General features: G+C 25.9%; 1 protein-coding gene across 2 annotated transcripts in view; it reads right to left on the bottom strand.

Annotated features, from left to right (window-relative positions):
* Positions 1-24216, bottom strand: part of LOC105360298 (elongation of very long chain fatty acids protein AAEL008004) — a 47106-nt gene that overhangs the window by 13900 nt on the left and 8990 nt on the right. For both annotated transcript variants that reach the window (XM_011497174.1, XM_011497175.1), the window contains exons 2-3: positions 12141-12214; positions 3274-3464 (exon numbers count right to left, since the gene is read on the bottom strand). In XM_011497174.1, coding sequence (XP_011495476.1) covers positions 3274-3464; positions 12141-12201 — 252 coding nt within the window. In that variant the 5' untranslated portion in view covers positions 12202-12214. The remainder of the gene's footprint in view (positions 1-3273; positions 3465-12140; positions 12215-24216) is intronic.

Here is a 24216-nt window from a genome sequence, read left to right as displayed (position 1 = left end):
TTTAACACCGGAGGTCCAACACCTCGCCTCTTGGTTAACAGCGGATGTGATTTTTAGAGAGTCTTTTCGAAAGATTATGACACAGCCACGAAGAAGATATTTCATGACGTAATTGGTCATGAAGAAATTTCCTTTCTTTTCACTCACATAACCTGACGACGACACGATTATACGCGCTTATTTATCTCGTTTCTCGATATACGTAATTCCTGTTACGACTAATATCCTCAAAATTATACAACAATTCAATCTCGTATTTTCACAAATTTAATGAAAATTTTGATTTTGAGGGCAGAGATAAGCTTTCAAACCCACTTCTTGGATTATCGCACGGAATAAAGAATGTTGATACACGTCAAGAAATTTATTATTACAACACTTCAAGACATATCGATCATCTATTTACGGATATAATTTTACACATCGATACTAAATATTCAAATTAATATAATAAATTTAATAACAAAAATTTCAAGCTTGTATACTGTGTCGTTAAATTTCTTTCAAATTGTCCTCCAACAAGATTATTCAAATTTTCATAGAATAAAATTATCTTCGATTGTAAAAATAATCACAGGAACTGACGATTATTTTTACAATCGAAGATAATTTAATTAAGTATCGCCAAATGATTTCCAATATAATAAATGCAAAGATATTTTAGACATTTTTTGTTGTTGTTGTATATTTTTACATATTTTACATTATACAAACGTAAATTATTTAATATTGCATCTAAATAATTTAAAATGGCCGGTAAATTTTCGGAAATTATTAATTAGTATTTATAAACATAGTTTTGCAAGAATAATATAAGCCAATACGAAACAGTAAAGAGAAAACGATGTCGATGATTATAACTTACTTTTTTCATATCTTATTCTTGAATATCATATAATTCATTTTAAAAAAAAGAATGGCACTAGAGTATATTACGTTAATAAAATTTCAAAAAATATACCTCATCCAATGCATAGAATTTTCAATAATTTTAAAATATATAATTTTCAAAGTACATACTTCGATCATATTTGTAAAATATTTATGGAATGACTTTGTACGTGCTCGCGCTTGTATGTATTGAAGTATTACGATATTAATTTTCCTAAAATTGCCACTCATTTGGTCACATAGCATATAGCAAAACATTTTATTCCGAAAGCAGTACAAGTGCTTATAGCAATTGCTTTCTTTGCTAGATTTCAAAGAAATCTTTTAAGTCAAAGTAATTTCATCGGCATAGTACTAAACCACGCGTAAAAAAAATGGAGTAACTAAAAACTTTTAACAAACGAGCACCTCTCTACAGAAGAATCGTCATTTTCGTTTAAAACACAATTGTGTCCCACCAATCGTGTGTACATAAACACACGCGTAGCCCACGAATTACGGTATTTCGCTGATCGCGCGATCGTCCAATTGTTTGCATTGACTTTGTGGGTTGCAATAATGAGCACGATTACCAAGTAACAAGAAAGTAATAATGCCCCATCAAGCAAAAGAGAGATAGATAGATAGATAGATAGAGAGAGAGAGAGAGAGAGAGAGAGAGAGAGAGAAAATAGCGATCGATTCAAATTCACGCAATGATTTATTAGAGAAGGTCGGCAAGAAAGGTGCCTCAATACCGTTTCCTATTCTTAGCAAAACAAATCCTTGTAAAGTAATGACATTGCTAATGAAAAATTTCATAAATTATTAGGGCTATATTTAGTTGAAGAATAAAATGTTTCATGCAATTTTGTGAAATACATGACGATTATAATCGATCATTTCAATCGCTTATAATTATTATTAATTTTCTATCATTGGCCAAATTAACAAATGTATATAATAAGACTTTTAATATTCATTGAAATCTTTTTCATTATATTTTTATTACTTTAATTAATGTTATTTATCATTACATCGTAATTCTTATAAAATATTTTATAATATAAAATTCTAATAAAATAAGAATACAAAATTAATTTCCTACAAACGAGTAAATTATAATTAATAATCGATTATAATTAAAAAAAATTCAATCATATATTTCTTCTATTTTAATGAAAAATTTTGTTTCAAGTTCTTCATATTCAAGATCATCAGTAAATGGTTCCCATAATTGGAGAAATAGTATGTCTATTAACGTAAAACTTAATATTCTTGAATTTCATAATTAAACATTGTTATAGATCACTCTGAACTTGTGTATATAAACTATTTATTATGCAATTGATTAAATAATAATATAGCGAAATGTAATAAGAACGAAATGACCTAATTTATAGAAAATTAATAATGGAAAAATATAAAATATTGTTCATTTAATAATTATTTAATATCTTATTTTATATATATATATAACTATGTGAATAATTAAATCTGCTTTTTAATTTATTATGCGGTATAGAGTATCAATTTTCTATAAGGTTTGCAATTTATTGACTATGCGATAATAATAGTATAATTCAATTATAAAACTTTTTTTTTAATTATATCTTGTTAGGTACTTAATTTTTTAAAATATTTTATATATTATTCATGGTGCCGTCGAATTCTTTTATACTCAATAATGATACAACGTAATTGTATGTGTCTACTTAATCTATTTGAATTTATGTAGATTGTCAATTAATTTTTCTTCAAAGTTTAATTTCTTTTATACTTAGAATTTTAACAAATTATGCACATCGTCAAAATATTCATTCAAATTCACTAACAACGATTCTAATTTATCTCCCCTGCATGATATATGACACGTAATAATGATCCTTTTTCATCTCATTTTAGTTGTATGTAACCATATTTTTGTTATAAAAGCTACTCCATCAATATGGAATCTCAATAGTGTGTGTCACGGCTAGAATAATTTTAAAACTGTATTCTTACTTAAAGTTCAAATGGTATAATAAATTTGTCTAACAAACAATAAACACTAAATAAGGGGTAGAAAATTCATACCAAAAAAAAAAAAAAAAAAAACGGGAAAAATATGTATTTTAATGTACTGCATAATTACATTAATAAATTATAATACTGTAATGCATATAAGACTTTGTACTTAACACAAAAGCTTTAAGTATATTATTATTAATCTTTACAAATCAATCGTTGCTGATAGACAAAAGAGATGCTTAAAGCTGTTAGGCAAATGCAATGTACTTGAAACGGTGGACTCGCAAGTGCGTCGATTGAACAATTACAACATATATCTTGTCATATCGGTACGGCCCTGCGCGTTAAGTGTTAAAACCACATCGAGCACAATCACCTATGAAGTATACTGACCTCGTAAAATATCCATGTGGAGAAAATAGTCTGTGCGAGATTGTAGAAAATGAGGATTTGCCGAAGGTTGAAGGGCTTCCTGTTCTCCATGATCCTCGGACCGAGGACTTTGCTGAAATAGGCATAAGACAGACAAATGGCGACCGTCGGAAAAGGACTGCTCATCATCGCCCATTCTTGAACACGAGGATCTGTAACATTGTCAATATATATTTAGAAAATTTTGCCACCCAATCATTCCATCTTCGTTATTTGTAATTCAATTTTGATTATATTAAACTGTGTGATTATATGTTTAAGACTTTGAAAGAAATGCCACTTAAGATTATCCATATTTATACATTTATTATGATTTTTTTTAATTTTAAACTTATAATAACATCCTTATATAATAATATACCTTCGTGAATTAATAAGAATCTTAAAGTTGGATAATAAACCACCTTTAATGAAAGGACAATAAAAAAAAATTGGGTATAATATAAAAAAATTGGGTAATAAATAAAAAAACAATTGGGTAATAATAATTTTCTTATCATCATTGATTATTAGAATTTAAGATGGCAGTTCCTATTCTTAAGAAATACCTTTTTCTTTTCTTATCCTAAGAAACCTACTGGTCCACTCAGTAATTACTTTATAAAAACTCCTTGCTAATAAGTTATATAAGCGCCTCGTTTGTTTCTCTCTTATATTGAGAGTAAAAAGACTAATTTGAATTTAAAAGTGCAAAAATAGATATTGAAAGTAATATGATAGATCGACATAATATAAACATAAAAACTACAATATAAATGCAAATATATATATATATATATATATGACAATTCTATATTAACATATTATAATAATATAAATCTTTTTTTGGATTGAAAATAACATTAATTTATCACACAAAAGTGGTTCGGTTGAAACAACCTGTAGTTGTAAATTTCAGGCGTTGTATAAAATATTGATATTGATGACATTTGTATTGTTAGAGTAATATTTCAAGATATCGGTAATACAAACAGCAAATGTATATTATCATTGTAGGCTAAAACATTTATGCTACTTTGAAATGCAACAAAGTAATAGCATAATTATTTTTGATCATTTTGCGAGTATTTCTTTTTTTTCTTTTTTTTATTACTTTAAGGGTAAACAGTTTTTAACTTCTTTCTAACGAATAATATTTATCAAACTATAAGTAAAGTAAGTAAATAAATACGGAAACTGATCATAATATATATTCTTATTAAAGCTCATAATAAAACATCGTAATAATATGTCGATCAATGTTATTGAAAATCATGTTTATATAATCATAATGGCATGCCATTAAATAATAATATTAAAAATAAAATATCAAATTAATGTTAATATCAAGGATGCAACGTAAATGTGTAGTGCTTAATTGAAAAGGAGGAATATCTCATGTGGGTAAATGAAAATCTTTCACTTTAAAGTTGTTCAACATTAAATTTAATCTTTTATACAACTATAAACTCGATTTTATATAATAGTTGTGAGATTTATGCCGAACGATAGGACGTTGTAATTGGCAAATTTGAAAAGAACTAATAAACTATCGATGCTATATTTATTATCGAAAAAGTCATATTAGGAGTGGCATACATAAAAGCACGAAATTCATTACTCAGGTAAATTGTAAGAAATCGCCTTTAAAGCTCAATGTAACCATTTGATTAAGATGTGAAAGGGCTAGGCCGAAGCTCTTGAAAGAAGCGGCAACGGCAGCTCGAATTTACAAACTCAAAGCGCTGAGCGTGAGAAAATGCGTAAAATTGTAGAAGAATATCGTTAGATAAGCGCGAGGGTAGAAAGAAAAAAAGAAGGGTGAATAGACGCGACTTTATCGAGTAAAAAGATGTGCTTTTTTAAAAATTTTATGTTAACGCGGCAGCAGATAGTGTTGTGCAGCGAAAATTCAGCATGAGGCGTGTCGAAGTACGTAACTAAAGCGGCTAACAGCACTTTTCTTTCTCGTTTGTACTTTAGGTGCAAGTACTGCCTCAAAGGACATTAAGTGCACATCACCGCAACGCTTCTCGTGCGAGAGACCTCAATGTGTAGCGAAGGGAAAGAAAGGAAAAGTGACGTTACAGTCACTTATAGAATCCTAGAGCCAATACAGTTGTTTATGTTTATTGGAGTACGGAGCGATAACAAATTTTTGAACAAATTAAATTCTTTGCATAGATAAATAATTATAATATAATGTACTAAAGTGCCTGTAAGAGTATTTATATAAGTAATATGTTCTTACAATTATAATACTAGGAGGATGTAGTTTGTCTTTATTTCGATCAATGCCAATGCTAATAGTAATTAAATAACCATATTATTTTATAATATTCGTATTATTATTCTGCTAATGATACACTTTCCAATGAAAACCAAGTTTCGAGAGTATTCTATGGTTAAGGTTTTCTTTAATGCGAATATAATATTCTATTTATTTATAGAAATATTGAAAGGTCTAGTAAGCTGCATTTAAATGAAATATTTAAAGTTGGGGCTAATACATTTAGTATATGCTTTACTGTAAAGACAATTCGTCAAACCACAATTATTCATTCCCATTCTGTATATACATTATTTCATTACATAATTGTTAAAGCGCTTTATTAATGACCATATAATGCAATATTAGATAATATGACAATTGAAATAATTTACATAAACAAACGACTGTAAAATTGAAAAATATTTGCTGCAAGTATAGTACATCACTGATAACGACCTCGACTAAAATTAGTATAAACATACCTTACGCATATTCATTTTAACGCACCTTATTTTGACCGAGAATACATATTGTATTTATATTAATGTATTAGTACATTATTCAATAAGCCTAACACTTCTTAATTGTCGTAAAGCAAACAACGATTCCTCCCCAATTCTTCAACAGAGAATAGAAATTTTCGCATTCCCGAATACGATTGTTAATAGTTCAATTTAGGCAGAAATTCCAATTTATTTTAAATCGAATAACAACACCGACATTGACATTTCTAAAAAATTTGAAAAATATTAAAACATATCTTATTTAATTATATTATTTTCTTAATCCGAATTAATGATTTTTCAATACGACACAATAGAAACAACTTTCATTAAGAAAAAAAAAAAAAAAAAAAAACTTTCAAGTTATTTAAAAGGTAAAAAAATCATTTATCCTTAGAGTACGATAAATTTAACCACAGACATTAATTTTGTAATAAAACTATGAAACGGGTAAAAAAAATTTCCATTTCATTAAAAATATTTAATTATAGAAAAATATAAATTGAACGATGCTGGAACTTTTTTACCGAATACAACTACTTCCATTTCTAAAGCTTTTCTCTAACTTTTTCTTTTTTCTGTTTTAATTATAAAACAACATATTTCATTTAAATTCGTGGACATATAGTATAAATATTAAAATAAATAAATAAATAAAATGAAAAGTAATTAAATTATCTTCATTCTCGCATGGTCAAATCCAAAAATATACTAAAAATAGGTCCAAAATAGAATACACAGAACATTCCCATAATAATCGTAATAAAATATCTTAATATCTTACGTAGGATTTTTTACTAAACGAAAATTCACATAATTCTTTTTTTTTTTTTTTTTTTTTTTTGTTGCTTTTATAAGTAAGTTTCAGTTAGTCCTTTTCTAATTATCTTTCACCTTAAATGTGTATACGACCAATAATCCAGGCCAATCATATTGACAAATGAATTTTGATCCCTTTAATTATCCACACAGCTTCGTAAAGATTTTACTTTTTATACAGGAACAAAGTCCTTATTAAACGTCTTTAATTGCAAATTTCCCATTGCCTTGGCTATATTTGAAAACAAATTGAAAACAAATTGTAAAAATAGTTAAAAATGACTGAATGCCATTTGTCCTCTTATAAAAAACTTATTCGATAATAGTTTTCAATTATTCATTAAAAATTCCTTTTAATTACTTTCCATATTAAATTAAATACAAGCAGCACGTCTATTTTAGCGCAGAAATTTAGTTCCATGATAGTAATAGCTTGCAAATATTATATTGTAAAAGTTGATACTATTTAAATTTAAATCATATGCAATGTAAAATATAATGATTAGACTAAAATATATAAAGATTTTTAGTTGATTACAAAATTTTAGAAAAACTTGCCTTAAAGACAATATCTATTAATCCATACATTTTTTTTTTTTAATAACATAAAAAATAAATATGTATAATTTAAAAGTTCTTAATTTCTTATATCTGACCACTTTAATAATATACAATAAAAATATGTCTAATTAGAAATTACAATCTTACATTTCAATTACCGTTTCAACGAATTTATTATGAAAATAACTGAAGAAATTCATTAACATTTTAAATAAGAAAAATAGCGTTTATGAGATATTATCCCGTATTGTTTCGATGTCAGTAATTTTGCGTAAAGAAAATAGTTCAACCAACTCTTAAAACCGAACAGTAATTACATATGCAATTACATAATTCGTATTTTGAATTAAAATTTTAGTGCGGTTTCATCAATCTACCAGTCAACAAGACTCTTACGTACATTTTCTGATATAATACCTGCATAAACTGTAATAGAAGCATAATTAATGAGATATCCTCCTGTAATCACATGCCTAAATACTTAAATTAAAATAATAATTGTAAATCTAGAACATATTTTATTATTAAAAATAATAAATAAATAATTTTACGTAAAACAATATATTTAACTTAATTATTTATTTAAAATTTTAAAACACGTAAATTTATATAAACCACAACAAAAATATATTAAATACTTTTTCTAATCATTTATATTATTATTATTATTTTTATTATTATTGTTGTTGTTGTTATTGTTGTTATTTAATTAATTAATTAATAGATTAATTTTTTTAATCGTTAATGCAGATTGTTTTACTTGAAACAGTTCAACAGTTAACAAACTTATTATGTTATCCATCTATTTCAGTAGGAAATACTTTAACAAATCAAAGGTATATGGTATAATACATGTAAAATTCAATTTTTATGAAAAAGTATTGTCGGAAAAGTGAAATGTAATTTTATTTTGTTACACGTATGTTGACATTAAATATTAGTAATGACTTTTTATGGTACTTTCATTTCAATAAAATCAGCGTCAGTGAAAATTTTCTTTACAACATTTGAAATACATAAAATATAAAATCGTCGTTTTCTAATTATGTAAATACAAGATAGGAAGAATACAATCGACAAACATTCAAAATGACCCAATCCAAATGAGATTTTACACAATCCATAATAAAACTCGTCTGTCAAATTGCAAATCTTTAATAAACAGATACATATACATATATAATTATAAACTATTTCTGATTTCTGATTTCTGATTTCTGTGACCTGATAAATTACTCGAAAGATTAAATCTACTTTCGACATAGATGTTTATCTTTAGAATAATAAATTTATTGACTTTGATTAAAACACGAGTAAATCAAACCTCTTTTAAAAACTAATTGAATAGAATTGCTACGTTAATTTAACTTAAATTACTAAATACATGCATTTCCCTTATTCACTAATGAATTAAAGTATCTAAATTTTTATATTGTCATTAAGGATAAGAATATAATGGAAAATATTTCGATATCCATTGAATTTCAGCACTCATCAAAATAGTTTTCTATAAATTTTCAAGTAAAAAATTTAAAGACTGACACTTAGTATAAATATAAAAATTTTAAAACAAATCAACACATAATAGACATTTAAATACATTACAGCATAATTAATATAAAAGTTTATTAATATAAATGAAAAAACACAAAAATAGCGTAATTTCATGTATAATTTATGAATTTACATAAAATATTTCGAATCAATTTGTTAAGCATTACTTTTAAGTAAATACGTTAAAAGATTCTTTTATTTCTAAATGTTCAAGCGATTTAATAACACTGGATAACACGTTCGCTCTACTTACATGTAAACAAAAAATATATAATAATCCAATGTCATCAAGATTTAATTGTAAATTAGCTGGATCGAACCTAACTAAATAGAGTGAATCAGCAAATTTTATTAAAATACATTCCAAACGTACATGTATTGTCGTACGCATAATTACACATTAAAAGTTATGGAAAACATCATGCAGGTGAGTTGAATAAATGCATATTTTTAAAACACAATTGATTTCACGATAATAATTTTCAGCTGAATCAATGCATCGAGAAGGCAAAAGTCCGACGATAAAAAGCAGGTCGCGGGCGATTCATACCACAAACCTCGCTATTGGCAATATACACCTACGGCCAAGTTGGAAAAGTCTTCTTCAAGAACGGAATTCCATTCTGTGGAGAAAAGGTTGGCGAAGTACTATCGACAAACTCATAGGGCATAACAAGAGAAATCAGCTTGAAGCATACCCTCAAGGTCAACTGAGCACTTGGTAATACATTATCCGCCCCGGGTAACGGAGTCAAAGAAGCGAGGGGGGAAAGAGAGAGAAAAAGTTTGCGCAGCCGAAAAATGAAGTCTCGCGATCGCAGAGGAGGGGAACGAGAGCGAGATACAGCGCACGCGCGCGCGCGCTTGTATGCACGAAGGAGAGTGTGTGTGTGTGTGTGTGTGTGTGAGAGAGAGAGAGAGAGAGAGAGAGAAATGTTACGCGACGTCTCAAGCATTTAACTATGTCGCAACAATGCTGACCGATGCCTTATAAGTTTCGCTGTACCGCGAAACGACGGCGCGCGTTCCACGGCGCGGAGCCCGAGCCACTTTCACACGCACCGATGCCGACGCCTAAGACGCCTGCCTGCCATCACCGTCGACGCGCGAATCGTCCTCCGATTACGTCCAGCTTTACCAGACCAACGCTTCAACCAAGGTTACGCCGGCAGCCCCCCCCCCCGACTTTCATTAGATTCCGCGGAGATTTGAAGAGAACGGCCTTCTTTCCTTTCCGATGGCCGTGTTTGCCCAGAACAATACCATTAATTATCGCACCGCTTCCAAAATTATTGACCCCCTTACCCCCGCCCCTCCTCCTCGCACACACACACACGCCCCTCCCGCCGCTAATTCGTTTACGCGCGCACGCACACGTGTAATTGTTTGCATTATATTCCGTTTATATGGAATCAATTATAATAATATTATACAACACGGCTTTCCAATACGACTTCCAAGCTGATTTTATTACTGACTGCGCGTTCTATACGCAGCTCGTGGGAGAAATTATGACCTTAATGTATTATATGTGACGTAGTGTTTTTTCAAAGCACTATTATATTTAGACTTTTATATAAAAGTGTTTTGGCTTTATGTAATTGTCGGTATAATATTTGGATGTTCGTCTATGCCAACACTCGTGTGAACCGAGTGAAATATCGAGGAATTAAAAAATGTAACGAATTCTAAAACTCAAGGCAAGATTTCGATTTCGGATAAAATGTCGATGTCGCGTGACAAATTTATGAATCTTTTAAGAGAAGCGACGACTGATTTCGCTAAAGCTGAAATAACTTTGTATTCAATTTGAGATTCAACTTTAAAAAATTATTAAAAATTGAAATCAACTATGTAAGTGGATAGCAACTATTTTCATCAAATCTAAAATTAGAAATAAATCACCAATGCACAATAATTTTATGATCTATAACTTTCTATTTCTCGTATATATATTTCCATTGACAATTCATAAAAGTTTCTTCCTAGATATTTTTCTAAGATTCCATTTAGTTTTTTCAAATTTATTGTCATATTCAATTGTCAAGGGAAAAAATTACTTAACGTTACATTATTTTAAAGTTATGTAAGAATTTAAATACATGATTTTATTGTAATAACATCGACTGAATTATAAATTGCCGACATTACTAATTAATTATCAAGATTATAAATTAATCATGAATATAACGAATTAACGAGTAATTATTAACACAAACATTGAATTTCTAAATGTTATGTAATTACAAAATTGTTATAAGTATTTATTTGCTTTTCAATTAACATGTAAATAGAATTGACTGTGAATTAATACAAAGAGAAAACAATTTCCTTCATTTCAGTTTACTGAAATATTTTCTTTTAATTTTCTAACTTAATTATGAATTGAAATGCGAGATACTTTTAAACAATTGACATAAATGAATATAATAAAATTTCTTGATTTTAGCAATTATATTTTGTAATTGCATCAAAATATTAAAAATAAATTAATATAAAAAGTTTTTATTTCTTTCTGGTTGAAATATAAAAAATAAATAAAATATAAGATTTTATTTGATTCATTTAAACATATTCAAGTCCACGATAATTTTAATCAATAAAGTATTTGTTCATTATCATTTTATCTAAAATTATAGAAGAGTTAGTTATTTTTTAAGAAATTTTGTAAAATGGCCAAATTCATGTGTTTAACAATAAGGATGAATCGGTAGAAAATATTAAACATCAGAAGAAACCGAGACAAAATGAAATATTTGCAATCAATAATACAGATATTTACAATACTCATACATTCTATTCGACAATAAGATACTAAAAATATCATTAGATTATAACATTTTAATGAAAACATAATATTATTCATTGAAATGTTTAAGAGACTAATTACAATAAATAGTATAAATATTGAATAGCAAATTAGATATTGTAATTATTTCATTTAACAAGAATATAAACAATTTTTAATGATTTATCAAAGAAAAAAAATACAAAACAATAGAAATGCATGAAAAATCTTATCTTGTGTAGAGTCTTTAAATTTCACATTATGATGTCGAATCAAAAAGATATATTTTTTCCCAATGTCAATGAAAATTATTTTTCTGAAATTCTTTTCGTAAAGAATCTATGTTACTTACCGGACTTATTGTCCATGATATCCCTGTAGCCATGAACTAATGTTCCTACTATGCTCGTCATCTTGATTCAATATCTATAACAAAAAAGACATATTACCTATAAATACGGATTAATTATTAAAAATTATTTAAAAACTTAACAACATACACATAGAATAACGAATTATTTTATTAGCAAAGTTTTTAAACTTTTATCATTATCGTTTAACTACATATTTTATATAGTAGCTAGGAACGTCGTAATAACAATTTTATAATTACAATTATAAGTTAATTAATTGCAATTTCATCGATTAAAAGATCTAATTTCAAATCAAATTTAATTGTAATTTATATTAATTATTCAGAAGAATAATATTTGTCAATTTTTTTATGAATTGAAGCTTTTGTTAATTTTAAAAATGCTTATTTCGCTATCATGTACATATATATATATATATATATATATATATATTCATAAATAATCAATTACATTAATCATATTTTATTATTAAAAGTAAATCAATATTAAAAATAGCGTGAAATTTGTTATATCAACCCTTTTCAACTAAAATTATTTCAATAATAATACTATAATTAGTGAAAATACAAAAACAAAAATCGTATTGAGCAATGTGAAATCTGAAAGCTATAACTGTTAATTGTTTACGTATACCTCATATCGATTTTGGCAAAGAATTGCGTATACAATGTATGCATAGTTGTAGAAAGCTGTCAAACCTTTATCTAAATATCGTAAATCTATTTTGATAATGAATAGAATATACATGCAAATTAGTCATGTTTAAAATAATCTAAAAAGTATCCCGAAAACTACCTTCTAAAACGATGAAAAGAGGATATTAATAGTTTTAGACTACTTTTTATAGCAATGTATTCATAAAATATTTTATTATTATATTTTCTAGATTATATATTAATAAACTATATTAATAAACTAACTTTTTGAAATAATTAATTATATATTTATTTAAAATATAAATATTTACTGATTACATGTATAAATATTATGAAAATTATATTAATAATTTGAACAAATAATTGTTATAACAGTAACAATAAAAGATTTTTAAAAAAATATATTGATATTTTCACATAAATATAAAATTAATTTCAGTACTAAATATTTTTGGAAACTTTCAGAAATTTGTAACCTTTCAATATTTTACTAGATTTTTTCTTAAATTTGTTTATACAACTTTGCTGCAATCTATATAATTTTTACTTGCTTATTAAAAATCAATAGAAGCAATGAATGAAAAATTATCGAAGATGCATTTTGATTATTTTTCATATTGAATAGATAAAGCTAAAATTATATTACATCTTTTTGATTTTAAATTATTTACCGATTATAAGACTGTATAATATAATTATATTATTATATATATTTAAACCAAAGTAATTCGAATGTTAAGAATAATATTTTTTTAATACATTTATAGCAAAATATGAAATTCATTTTTTTCGTTTAATCATATTCATTTTACCAATCTTAACATTTTCATTTTACAACTTATGTTGTGGTTGATTATCCATAAAAGAATTACAACCTTTGGAAATTCATTTTCGTCTCACACTTTTATATATCTACAATCTGGTTTCACCTACTTTATTTTAGAACGTAATTTGAAAATACTTAATTTGAAAAATAATTATACTAATAGTTAGGATAGGCATTTTATTCTATCACTAATATGAAACGAAATTATGGTTATTATTCACTTCATTCCCTATTATAATAAAATCTAAAATTTATGTTGAAATTTACATTATATTTATGCAGTTCAATAATTGCAAAAACTTGCGAAAGTACTGTATATAATACTATAAAACAGACAATTATTCACTCGTAAATGAAAGTATAATGTATGCCATAAGATAAACCATTCGAAGTACGTTGGTCCTGATCCAAATTCTACTAACGACAAAATTTGCTTTCCATATGTAATATTGTGGCCTGATTAACTTGGCTGCTAACAAAGAGTAACACCCAAAAAAGATAATTAACGCAAACAACATTCTCTTTTGCATCGCGATAAAATCGAGTCCGATACTATATTTACATATATTTATCAATACCGATATATTTCACATACTTTATTTGACTAAAAATACACACTGATAGCCATTTATGTTAATGCGCAAAAATTACAACATATTAGTTCTGCAATTTTGTTTTAAAAATCGAACTAAGTGATTTTTTTTCCAAGTACAATGCATTTAAAAGGCATGAATATTTTACTTTATTCGCTTATCACTTACAATCATAATTATCTTTATATCTCTTTAAAATCGTTAAAATTCTAAGATTGAAATATAATAAAAGAACTTTTTATTTAATAACAATTTTTTTCTAACGCTTTACAAAAAAAAAAAGAAAAAAAAAAAGTTTATGCATGTTTTAAATTTAATAGTAAGATAAATAAGTTGCAATTTAATCAATTAAATGAAATTTTTTCAAATAAGTGAAATCAAGGATTAAAGAAAACAATTAAAAGTAATATGTCTAAATAAAATAAAAATATATAATAAACATACAGGGGTGGTATGTATTGATTTTATAATTTTGCTTCCTATAATTTAACTAGAAGCTTTATACTACTTATAGTTTTTCATTTGCATATTTAATTTTTAATTATAAATATGAGTATAATAATAGTTAATTGACTTCAATTTTAATTATTCCTATTATTATAAACAAACAAATGAATAATTATTTATGTCTAAGTACATAAGATAAATAATTAAATCTATTCATAAATCTCTCGTTATGAAGAAAAAATACTGTATTATTATTCGCTTCGGATGCTTTTCAAATAATTTACGAATCTTCTATAATTGCGTACAACTATATTTTTTTACAATGTAATTTTATATATTTTTTTATATTATTTTAGATTTATATTTTTTATAATGATGCTTTCGGATTATACTAATTGACTATTATATACATTCAACTATATTAAATCAGAACTATATGACTCTATCGAGTGATATTAAAAAATTAATAAACTTTATTTTAAATTTTTATAACAATAAAATATACAAATACAAATATATATATATATATATATATATATATATATATATATACATAGCTTAGGTTTAACTTAAAAAATAATTAGTACATTCTCCTTATATGTAATTAAAAATTAGAAAGAAACGCATGAGACATTATTTATTTCGATTAATTCAACGATTTATTAATTAATTATATCAATTTTAAAAATGATTGCATTCTCTTTATAAAATATACTGTTAGAAATTTTACTGTTCATAATCGACAAAAATGTAATATGGATATCATGTTTAAGATTATGATAACAATATTTTAATGAAATAGTAAATTATCGATTGAATAAAAAAATTATATCTTCAAAGAATGTTTTAGAAAATCTAACAATAAAAAGAAATTCGAGTTTCTATTTATGTATACGTACATTTCAGCGATAAATATTATTGTATTAATTGAATGATTATTTATAATATAATAATTCCTCAACTTCATTAATCAAACTATTAGGTTTTTAAAATACTTTGTACTTATTAAACTTACATAAGTCATAATATATTATACTAGGTCATTTTAAACAAATTAAAAAATTAAATTTCAATAGTAATACATTTTTATAAAAAATAAAATGTATAACTCAAAAATATAATTTATACCAATATCGATAATAAAACTTTAAAAATGTATAATAGAAAGATATCATATTGGGGTCAATGTAGTTTCAAAATCAAATTCTTTCTAATGACTGAGGAAAAAAAAATTCGTAAGTAAAATTACATGTTAAATTAAATATTGTAAGATAAATGATTAAATAAATGATTAAAATATTAAACTCATTCAATATGAAATAAATTATTTATAATAATAAAATGAGGCAATTTATCTTCTTAGAAATTACCTAATTTTGAAATTTGTAATCTCCATAGGATTTACGTTATGCAAATAAATAAATACGTATCAGGAAATTACTTAAGAATGTTAATTTCGCTTAAATACATTGCATATACTGTCATAGATAGAAAAATAAAAAAATCTCTTATGTTTTAATGTATAGTTTATTTTTCAAATTACTAAAAATGCTTTCAGCAATAACATGGAAATTGGGACAAGAAGTAATTTTATTTTTCACTTTATGACTAATTATACCAATAATTTGAACTATTTAAGAACATAAAATCAATTTAATAACTTCTTTCGAATAAAAGGGTTCGTTAAATTTAACTTGCATCGTTGAATGGAATTATAATAAAATCATAAAAATTCTTATTTTGATATAGAATAAAAAAATTATAATTAATACCAAAAACTCTTCAAATATTTAGATAACTAAATTAAATCTAATTTTAAAATAATTAATCATTTATCTTATTTTTTAATGACTTTGAAAACAATCTATTTCATTCAGATATGATGATTGATAAATACTTTAACTCCCTCATGTATTCCATCTATTGTATTAATTTTCAATATCTATTATAAAGCAAGTCATATTGATTTTACACATAGATCAATCAAATTTTCAATTCCTTTAGAATCAAAGTATAATGAAAAATAGTTTTAAAAATTTTTTGCGATAAAAAAACTGAATAAACAAATTTATCATTTATCGCCAAATCATTTTAGTGAATTACCATCAGTAATTATTAAACTTATTAAAATTTAATTAATTTAAATTCTTCAAATTAATATTAACACTTAGAATGTAAGTAAACTAATTACTCATACATATAAACTATTAAAATAATTTTATCTGATTTATAAAAATAAATACCATAATAATTCAATAACTTTGTATGTCAAAATGATTACAAATATATTTTTGAAAAAAGTCTTCGTAACTAAAAAATTTTATCCATTAAATAAATGCCATTAATTTGTACGAAAAAGTTAAAAAAAAACTATTCTTTAAATATTGAAAATATTAATATTGCAGTATTTATCATATATTCGGTTATCAATATTTATTAAGTTAATGATATAAATACCCAATGAATATCCTACGAAATAACAATATTGTAATATAAAATAGGAAAGGAACGATGGAATTTTATATTAAACAACTTATTCATTAACGAACTTAATTAATAATATATAATACTTTTTGAAATTACTTTATATTACATTAAATTATATTTATGAAATTACCCACTTAAATGATGTAAATGTTAATATTTTAAATTCTCGTTTTGAAGATTTGCAATCAAAATTTGAAAATATGAGAATACATTTATTCCTTTACCCACCCACTATGTGTGTGTGTGTGTGTGTGTGTGTGTGTGTGCGCGCGCGCGCGCGCGTGTGTGTGTCAATTAAATATAATAAAATTTATATAAATACACTTACCCATATAAAATTCTATTTATTGCTTTTTCTCATATTACTAAGCATACAATAATAATCGTCCAACTTCTTTCAATTGCCAAATCACGTCATAAAAACAAAGAACCTTGAATATAAAGCAGCACCATTTTACTTATCCAAAGACCAGAGAATAGGTTAGATCGATTAAATGCGAAAATTAATTATAGTAAGCACTCAATGTAAAACAGCTCAATCGTCTTCGCGTTACAAGTTTCATTTAATTACACGAACTCACACATTATCGTCCTTCTTCCTTACACTTGTTCCATCAAAAACTCCAGAAAACAATATAATGGTTTCCTTCTTCTATATAAATACTCGGAGATGCTCGGATGAATAATATCATGCATCGTGGCCTGGCAAAATCAAATAAACAGGTATGTATATACAAATAAGACACAAGACACAACTGAAGTTAGTCAAAGTCTCTATAGTTGATCTTTACATGAAGGAAAACATTCTAATATAGTTAATATATATTCATTTCTGAGAATTTGGTGAAATCGCGATGTCGCATTTAGATCAGAAGGAGATTGTATAAAAAGCTATTAATTTAAAACTTTAAAAAAAAAGTATATTAGTCGTTATTATATAAAATTCAATGAGGACATGATATATGAATAAGAAAAAAATTAATATCCATACATTAGAATAATTCAAATTTGAAAAAAAATCATCTTTACTAATTTTATAAGCTCATCATTCATTCATCTAGATAAAATTCTTAAAAGTATACATTCTTAAAGGTAAAAAAAGTTATGAATTATCAGATAGCTCATAAAGTATTTTAATTTTATTATGTAATCAATAAATTTATAATCGATAAATTAAATTTTTAACTAATTTAAATTTAAAATACTTGTCTTAGTCATAGCAGTCGTCGGCAATTTTAAATACGGAAGTTGACACCAATAAGTTTTATTTCAAATTGAAAATAATATCACAATACTTAGTATACAAAAAAATAAAAGAAAGTAAGAAATCACGGAGATGAAATAAATGTAATCATAGTGATTATGCAATTCCGGAAACCATTCTACAGCAAACAATAGTCGCAAGTCATCGGTAAATTAAGACGATTTTCTATGACGTACACACGTAAGTAGTATTATTATTGGAGGACATCGACTTAGAATAATGGTATTCAAACTTTTTAAAGGAAATTTATGTAAACGGTAGCATTGTAATAACAATTAAATTATTGGACTTACTTATTAAAAGAAAAGAAAAAAATTTTTTGCCAGTCAAGTTCTTTTCAATTTATATTTTTACATAATGAAATATAATTTTCGACATGAGATTAATCGTCGCTAACAGTAAAGCTACGTCAAGCATTATATACGTAAAAACTGAACGATTGTTATTATTAAAACTTTTCAAATAAATTATCCATCACTTAGCAATAGTTAATCAAAGCTAATATAAATAGCCCTTCGCGGGTCTCTGTGAATATACTTTTCGTGTTTTTAAATGTCTTACGTTAATTCTTCATCGTCATAAATATCAACGAGAAAGTAACTTTGTCAATGACCTCGTATGATTTTCAAGCTTTACACCCAGTTTGATATGTACTTATTCCGATTCTGAGACATTAATACATGAAGATGTTTAAGCGAATATGTGTACTTAGCCTGATTACGTTTGTTTATTATGGAATATTCATAACATTTTTCCAGAATTTCGTCCCCCCACCCCCCACCCCCCACCCCGTTACATATAATTTATTTTATTCCTTTCAAATGATATAACAAATATATATTATATAAATATGGTTTTTAAAAAATTACGATAAAATAGGGTTTATAATAAATTTACTATTTGATATAAAAATCAAAATGATCTAAAAGCATTATCACAAAATCGTTATTAAAATATTATTACAAAAAAACTATTCATATATTTCATTTACAATAAGTAATGTGACATAAACGTTCCATAACAATAAAATTAATTGTAAATTACATTAAATGTACAGAATTAATTATGATTTAGTTTAAAAACTGTTAACTTTTCTTTAATTATCTAAATGAAGTAGTATCAAAATTAATAAAATTAAAATTTATATTATATATTATTGTAGTGGAGTTTAAAAAAAAAAAAAAAAAACTCACATATATTAATACAAAAAATATCCACTAGAGTGTAATATAATATTTAATTCATGAATTAAATAATCTACTAAAACTTTTCAAGAACATAAAAGTTTAAGAAATAATTAAAAGATTTCGAGTGTTACGATAAGCCAAACAAATGCTTTTAAGAGCTATCGAAATCATAAATTGATATTAATCAATACTCTAAAGATAAATGAATGAAGACAATGATTCATAAACACTTAATTCGATAGGAAGACAAAATTTAAAATAAGCAATTTTTAATATTTGGGAGTTACGAATGCACCAAGTGCTTTTGTTTAAAATTTTCTAATTTATTTTGTGATATATAATATATCTTAATATACCCAAACTCACGCTTCCATCTGTTTTTATGAAAATATTTTACGTTCATAAATTCACAATCAATTAAATATTGATTATATGTATAATATAAAATTATATATATTTCAATTAATAAGCTATAAATGAAAAAAATGTTCGATCATCTATGAGTACGCGTAATAACGATTTTTAAAAGAGCAGGGATAATTGAGTAGAATACAAGTGACAATAGAGATAAAACAGCCGAAGCACTAAAAGAAAATAAAAGATAATATTTGTAATGCAATCCTATTTTTATCGCAATGACGCAGAAACAAACTGCTACTGAATTACTTTGCCCCCACCAACTTGCTACACATGATATGTGAAGGTGAGCATGAAAAAAAAGAAAAAAAAAAGAAAAAGAAAAACATTAAACGGAAAACCAAAATTATCTTCTTTTGAATTATTCTCTGGTTAGTTATTCCGACACGCATTTCCACATAAAACACGATAAAAACATTGCCCATTTATGGAGAAGATTTGAAGTAATAAGATTTCTATTCAGAGAGAATTCCACTGCTTGACAAACACAAGCACAGAATAAGTAGATGGTGGGACGTTTACCGTTTTTTTTTTACTCGATGTGCCATTATTGAACAATTTTCAAACTTGTTTAAACGAGTAGGATTGACGTTTTTAAATATATTAGAAATTATATAAGCTTTTAGATAGCATTTTGAATGAAGCAAAAAAAAAAAAAAAAAACAACACTTGTAAATTGTTTTTATTAACGATATAAGTATTTCTTATTAATTGAGCTGAAATATTTGCCATAAATTTCAACATTTCCATTATTATTACATATTTCCTTATGCTACTTAGTCAATTCATAAACTAAAAAATTATCTAAAAATTATATAAAGTTATATGAACTAGTGTATAATTTTTTTTTTTTTATCAAACGATCTAGAATAAAAATTACTGTTTGATTTTATATAAAAAATATTTTAAACCAAATAATATAACAGATCTTTATATTCAATGTTGTGAAATGAAAATACCATGCAGAAACGATGGAGAACTTCGTTAAATTATTTCTTGCAATAATAAAAATAATTCTACTTTTTTTTTTAGCAATTACGTCAATGTGCAAGCGTGACAAACATCACAAGCTAAATCATTCAAACGATAGCAAAAATGTAAAATACAGAAATCGGGTAGTCGGCTAAAAAGTAATATTCTCTTTGTCTAAGAATTAATAGAATCAACGTAGCTGGTATCGTACAAATCTTGAGCACCACCGCAACATTATAAGAGCTCCCGCGGGCAAGTAATGATGATGGTAGTAGTGTCCGCGAGCGAGAACAAATTTCTGTTTACGTCGTCGAAAGTAAAAGGAACAGCTGACTAGAATCGTCATTTCCCTCGAGCCTATTAGAAACTTTTTTTTTCTCGCCGCAACTTGCATTTAATTCTATATACATGTCTGCTGCATCGAGCAGTTACCATTTCAGAAACGAATCCTTCGTTTCGTGTACTTATTGGGAATGCATTTTTTTCTATTTACTTTTTTTCTCTCTTTTCGTCAAACTTTTTTCTATTAAAATTTATCGCTCCAAATGCTCAAGTGACACTGGCCATTTTCGCCTGAAAATAATATCCGCCAGATTGTCACGTGCTTTATGTGATAAGAAAATATTACTTAATCTAAAGTTCAACCGTGTGTTATTCGATAAGTTAATTAATTATTTCCATCAAGGACCTATAATCATAAACGTTAAAATCTATAAATACACATAGAAAAGAAGATTAGCGAACGTATTTTATTTACCACTGTAATGTGCTTTCTTAGAATTCTCGTGTGATAATCCGATATTCTTATTTATGGTCAATAAACGTTTTAGCTTTCGCCTTCGTGGCCGAAAGTTCGGATGAGTTCGTTAACGATGAGAAATGAAAAATAAAAAATTATTGAAAATAATGTTAAAAAATATAAGCTGACGAAGCTGCGATAAGTTTTGTATCGATTTTTCGTTTCTTTTTTTTTTTTTTTCTTTTCTATGTAAGAGACTCTTGATATGAGAATCAAAGCTTAAGGCATATCTTCGACCATAGAAAAATATACATAGAAAAATACGCTGTTTTGCAAATTAAAACAAAAAAAAAAAAAATTAAAAAAAAAAAAATAATAATAATTTAAAAAGTGTCAAAGTGGGGCTGAAACCGAAAGGCACAAAGCACTGAAGTCCAGTGGGTCTCTTCTTAAAAGCTTACGCCTCAGGTTTATGAAAGTACCTAAGGAGCCTCACCTCGCCCTGATTGTCCGTGTATGCAGCGTTGGCTGATTGCGTGCTCGAGCTCACGTGCCACATCTCGCGAATCTCGTGATTATTATCGTGAGGGGAGTCGAGTCCGAGGGTGCTTAATACGTGGGTGCGAGTGCGGCGTGTACATTGATCTGAGGTGCCGGAGAGTATAACTGAGCATAGCCGAGCGGCCCCTTTGTATTTGCAATGTAGTGGCGGATTGCTGAAGATATTTTGCGTATAGCATTCATATTTTTTTCTTCGGCTTTTGTCTGCCGTTCGTCCCGGCTTATTTTCTACGCTGCCAATGCTTTTACAATAATACAATAATATAAGAAATATCCGTATAAAATTTAATTTAGAAGTTATTTAAATTTAATTGAAAAGCAGCTCAATTTACTTAAAGTAAAACAAAAATTTTATAAGTACTATGAGTATTTTATTTTGCTATTGCCAAATTCTAATCAATAATAATTTTTATATAATAATTTTATTGATATAAAAATTAAAAATAAAAAATAAAAAATGACCGTTATATTTCCTAATTAAATTAATAAACACTATTATTCAAAACACTAGGCTTTTCTTATTTTCTTGTATCACAGACGTTAAATAATGCAAATCAAAATACATAAACTTTATGCCTTTACCAATGTATAAATTATACAAAATATATATTTTAAAAGAATTTGTAGAATATTATAAATTAAGCATATCTTAAATAAAAATAAAATCATTATATTGCATTAAATAAATTATATAAATAATAATTTCAAATATTGTATGTGAAAATAAAAATTGTAATTGTTAACATTTTTTGTAACCAGACCGTTACCTTCTACTTTTATTCTAATATAATTTAATTAATTTAAAATAAACAAAAATTATCCTTGGAGTATATACTTGTGTGTGTGTGGGTTATAACAGCAATGAATTTAATTAATTACTAGAGATTTATTCAGAGAAATAGCGCCAGTCATCGTTCGTAATAAGAAGGCACAGAAAAAACTTTGTTTTTTCAAAAAATAAATACTATCATTAACAATTTGTAATGGAAAAAAAATTAATCGAAATGTTAGTTAGTCGTACTATATTATTAAAAAAAAAAAAAGGTAAAATCAAATATAATATTACATTAACTAAAATTATAACCAACTAAAGTATATTCAAAACATGAAAAGCTTGTCTGTATAAAAATTAAGTAATTCTTTGGCCATTAGCTAATTAAATCTATACGATGGTTGAGATTATATTTTCAGTATAAAGAATTTTTTATAATTTTATTTATAATTTACAAAGTCTATTTATATATAAACTATGTTTTGTTTATTAACTGTAGAGTTGTTCATTATTAGTGTTCTTTAGCTGGCGATAAATGAAAAATTTCATTCAAATATTTCTTATTATTTATTATAAATGACTAACTTTTTTAAAACTAAGTAATTTCATTTAATTATCTAAATATCTAAACTAAGTAACTTTTATCAAATTAAGTATATATGCAAATAATATTCAATAAAAACTAAAAAGGAAATTTTTAAAATTAATTAAATTTATAAAATCAATAATAATATAATTACACGCATATATAAATACAATAAAACTAAAATAGCTGACAAATTCGTTGCGAAAGCCATATTAAAACAAAATGAGAGATGCAATCGTTGTTATTGAGGTCAGTACCAAAAACACTCATCAAAGGAATTCCAAAACTAACCACGAGCTTACTTTACTGTCGTGGACCATTTATTGTTTTATCACATATTAACATTTATTATTAGGATACCCAAGGTGATATCTATTAAATATTGATTTTGCTTCGCACTCTTTCTATTTCTCCTCTTAGCCGAGTCATGGGTACGACCAACCTTGGTGCTCCCTTCTCACCCGTCTCTGACTTCCTCGCTCCATCACTCTCTCTCTCTCTCTCTCTCTCTCTCTCTCTCTCTCTCTCTCTCTCTCTCTTATCTCTC

Source organism: Ceratosolen solmsi, unplaced genomic scaffold (genome assembly GCF_000503995.2).
Source record: "Ceratosolen solmsi marchali unplaced genomic scaffold, CerSol_1.0 scaffold13, whole genome shotgun sequence".
In the NCBI taxonomy this organism is placed as follows: Eukaryota; Metazoa; Arthropoda; class Insecta; order Hymenoptera; family Agaonidae; genus Ceratosolen; species Ceratosolen solmsi.
The sequence above is the reverse complement of the archived record's forward strand: the minus strand, read 5'-3'. Positions and strand labels throughout refer to the sequence as shown.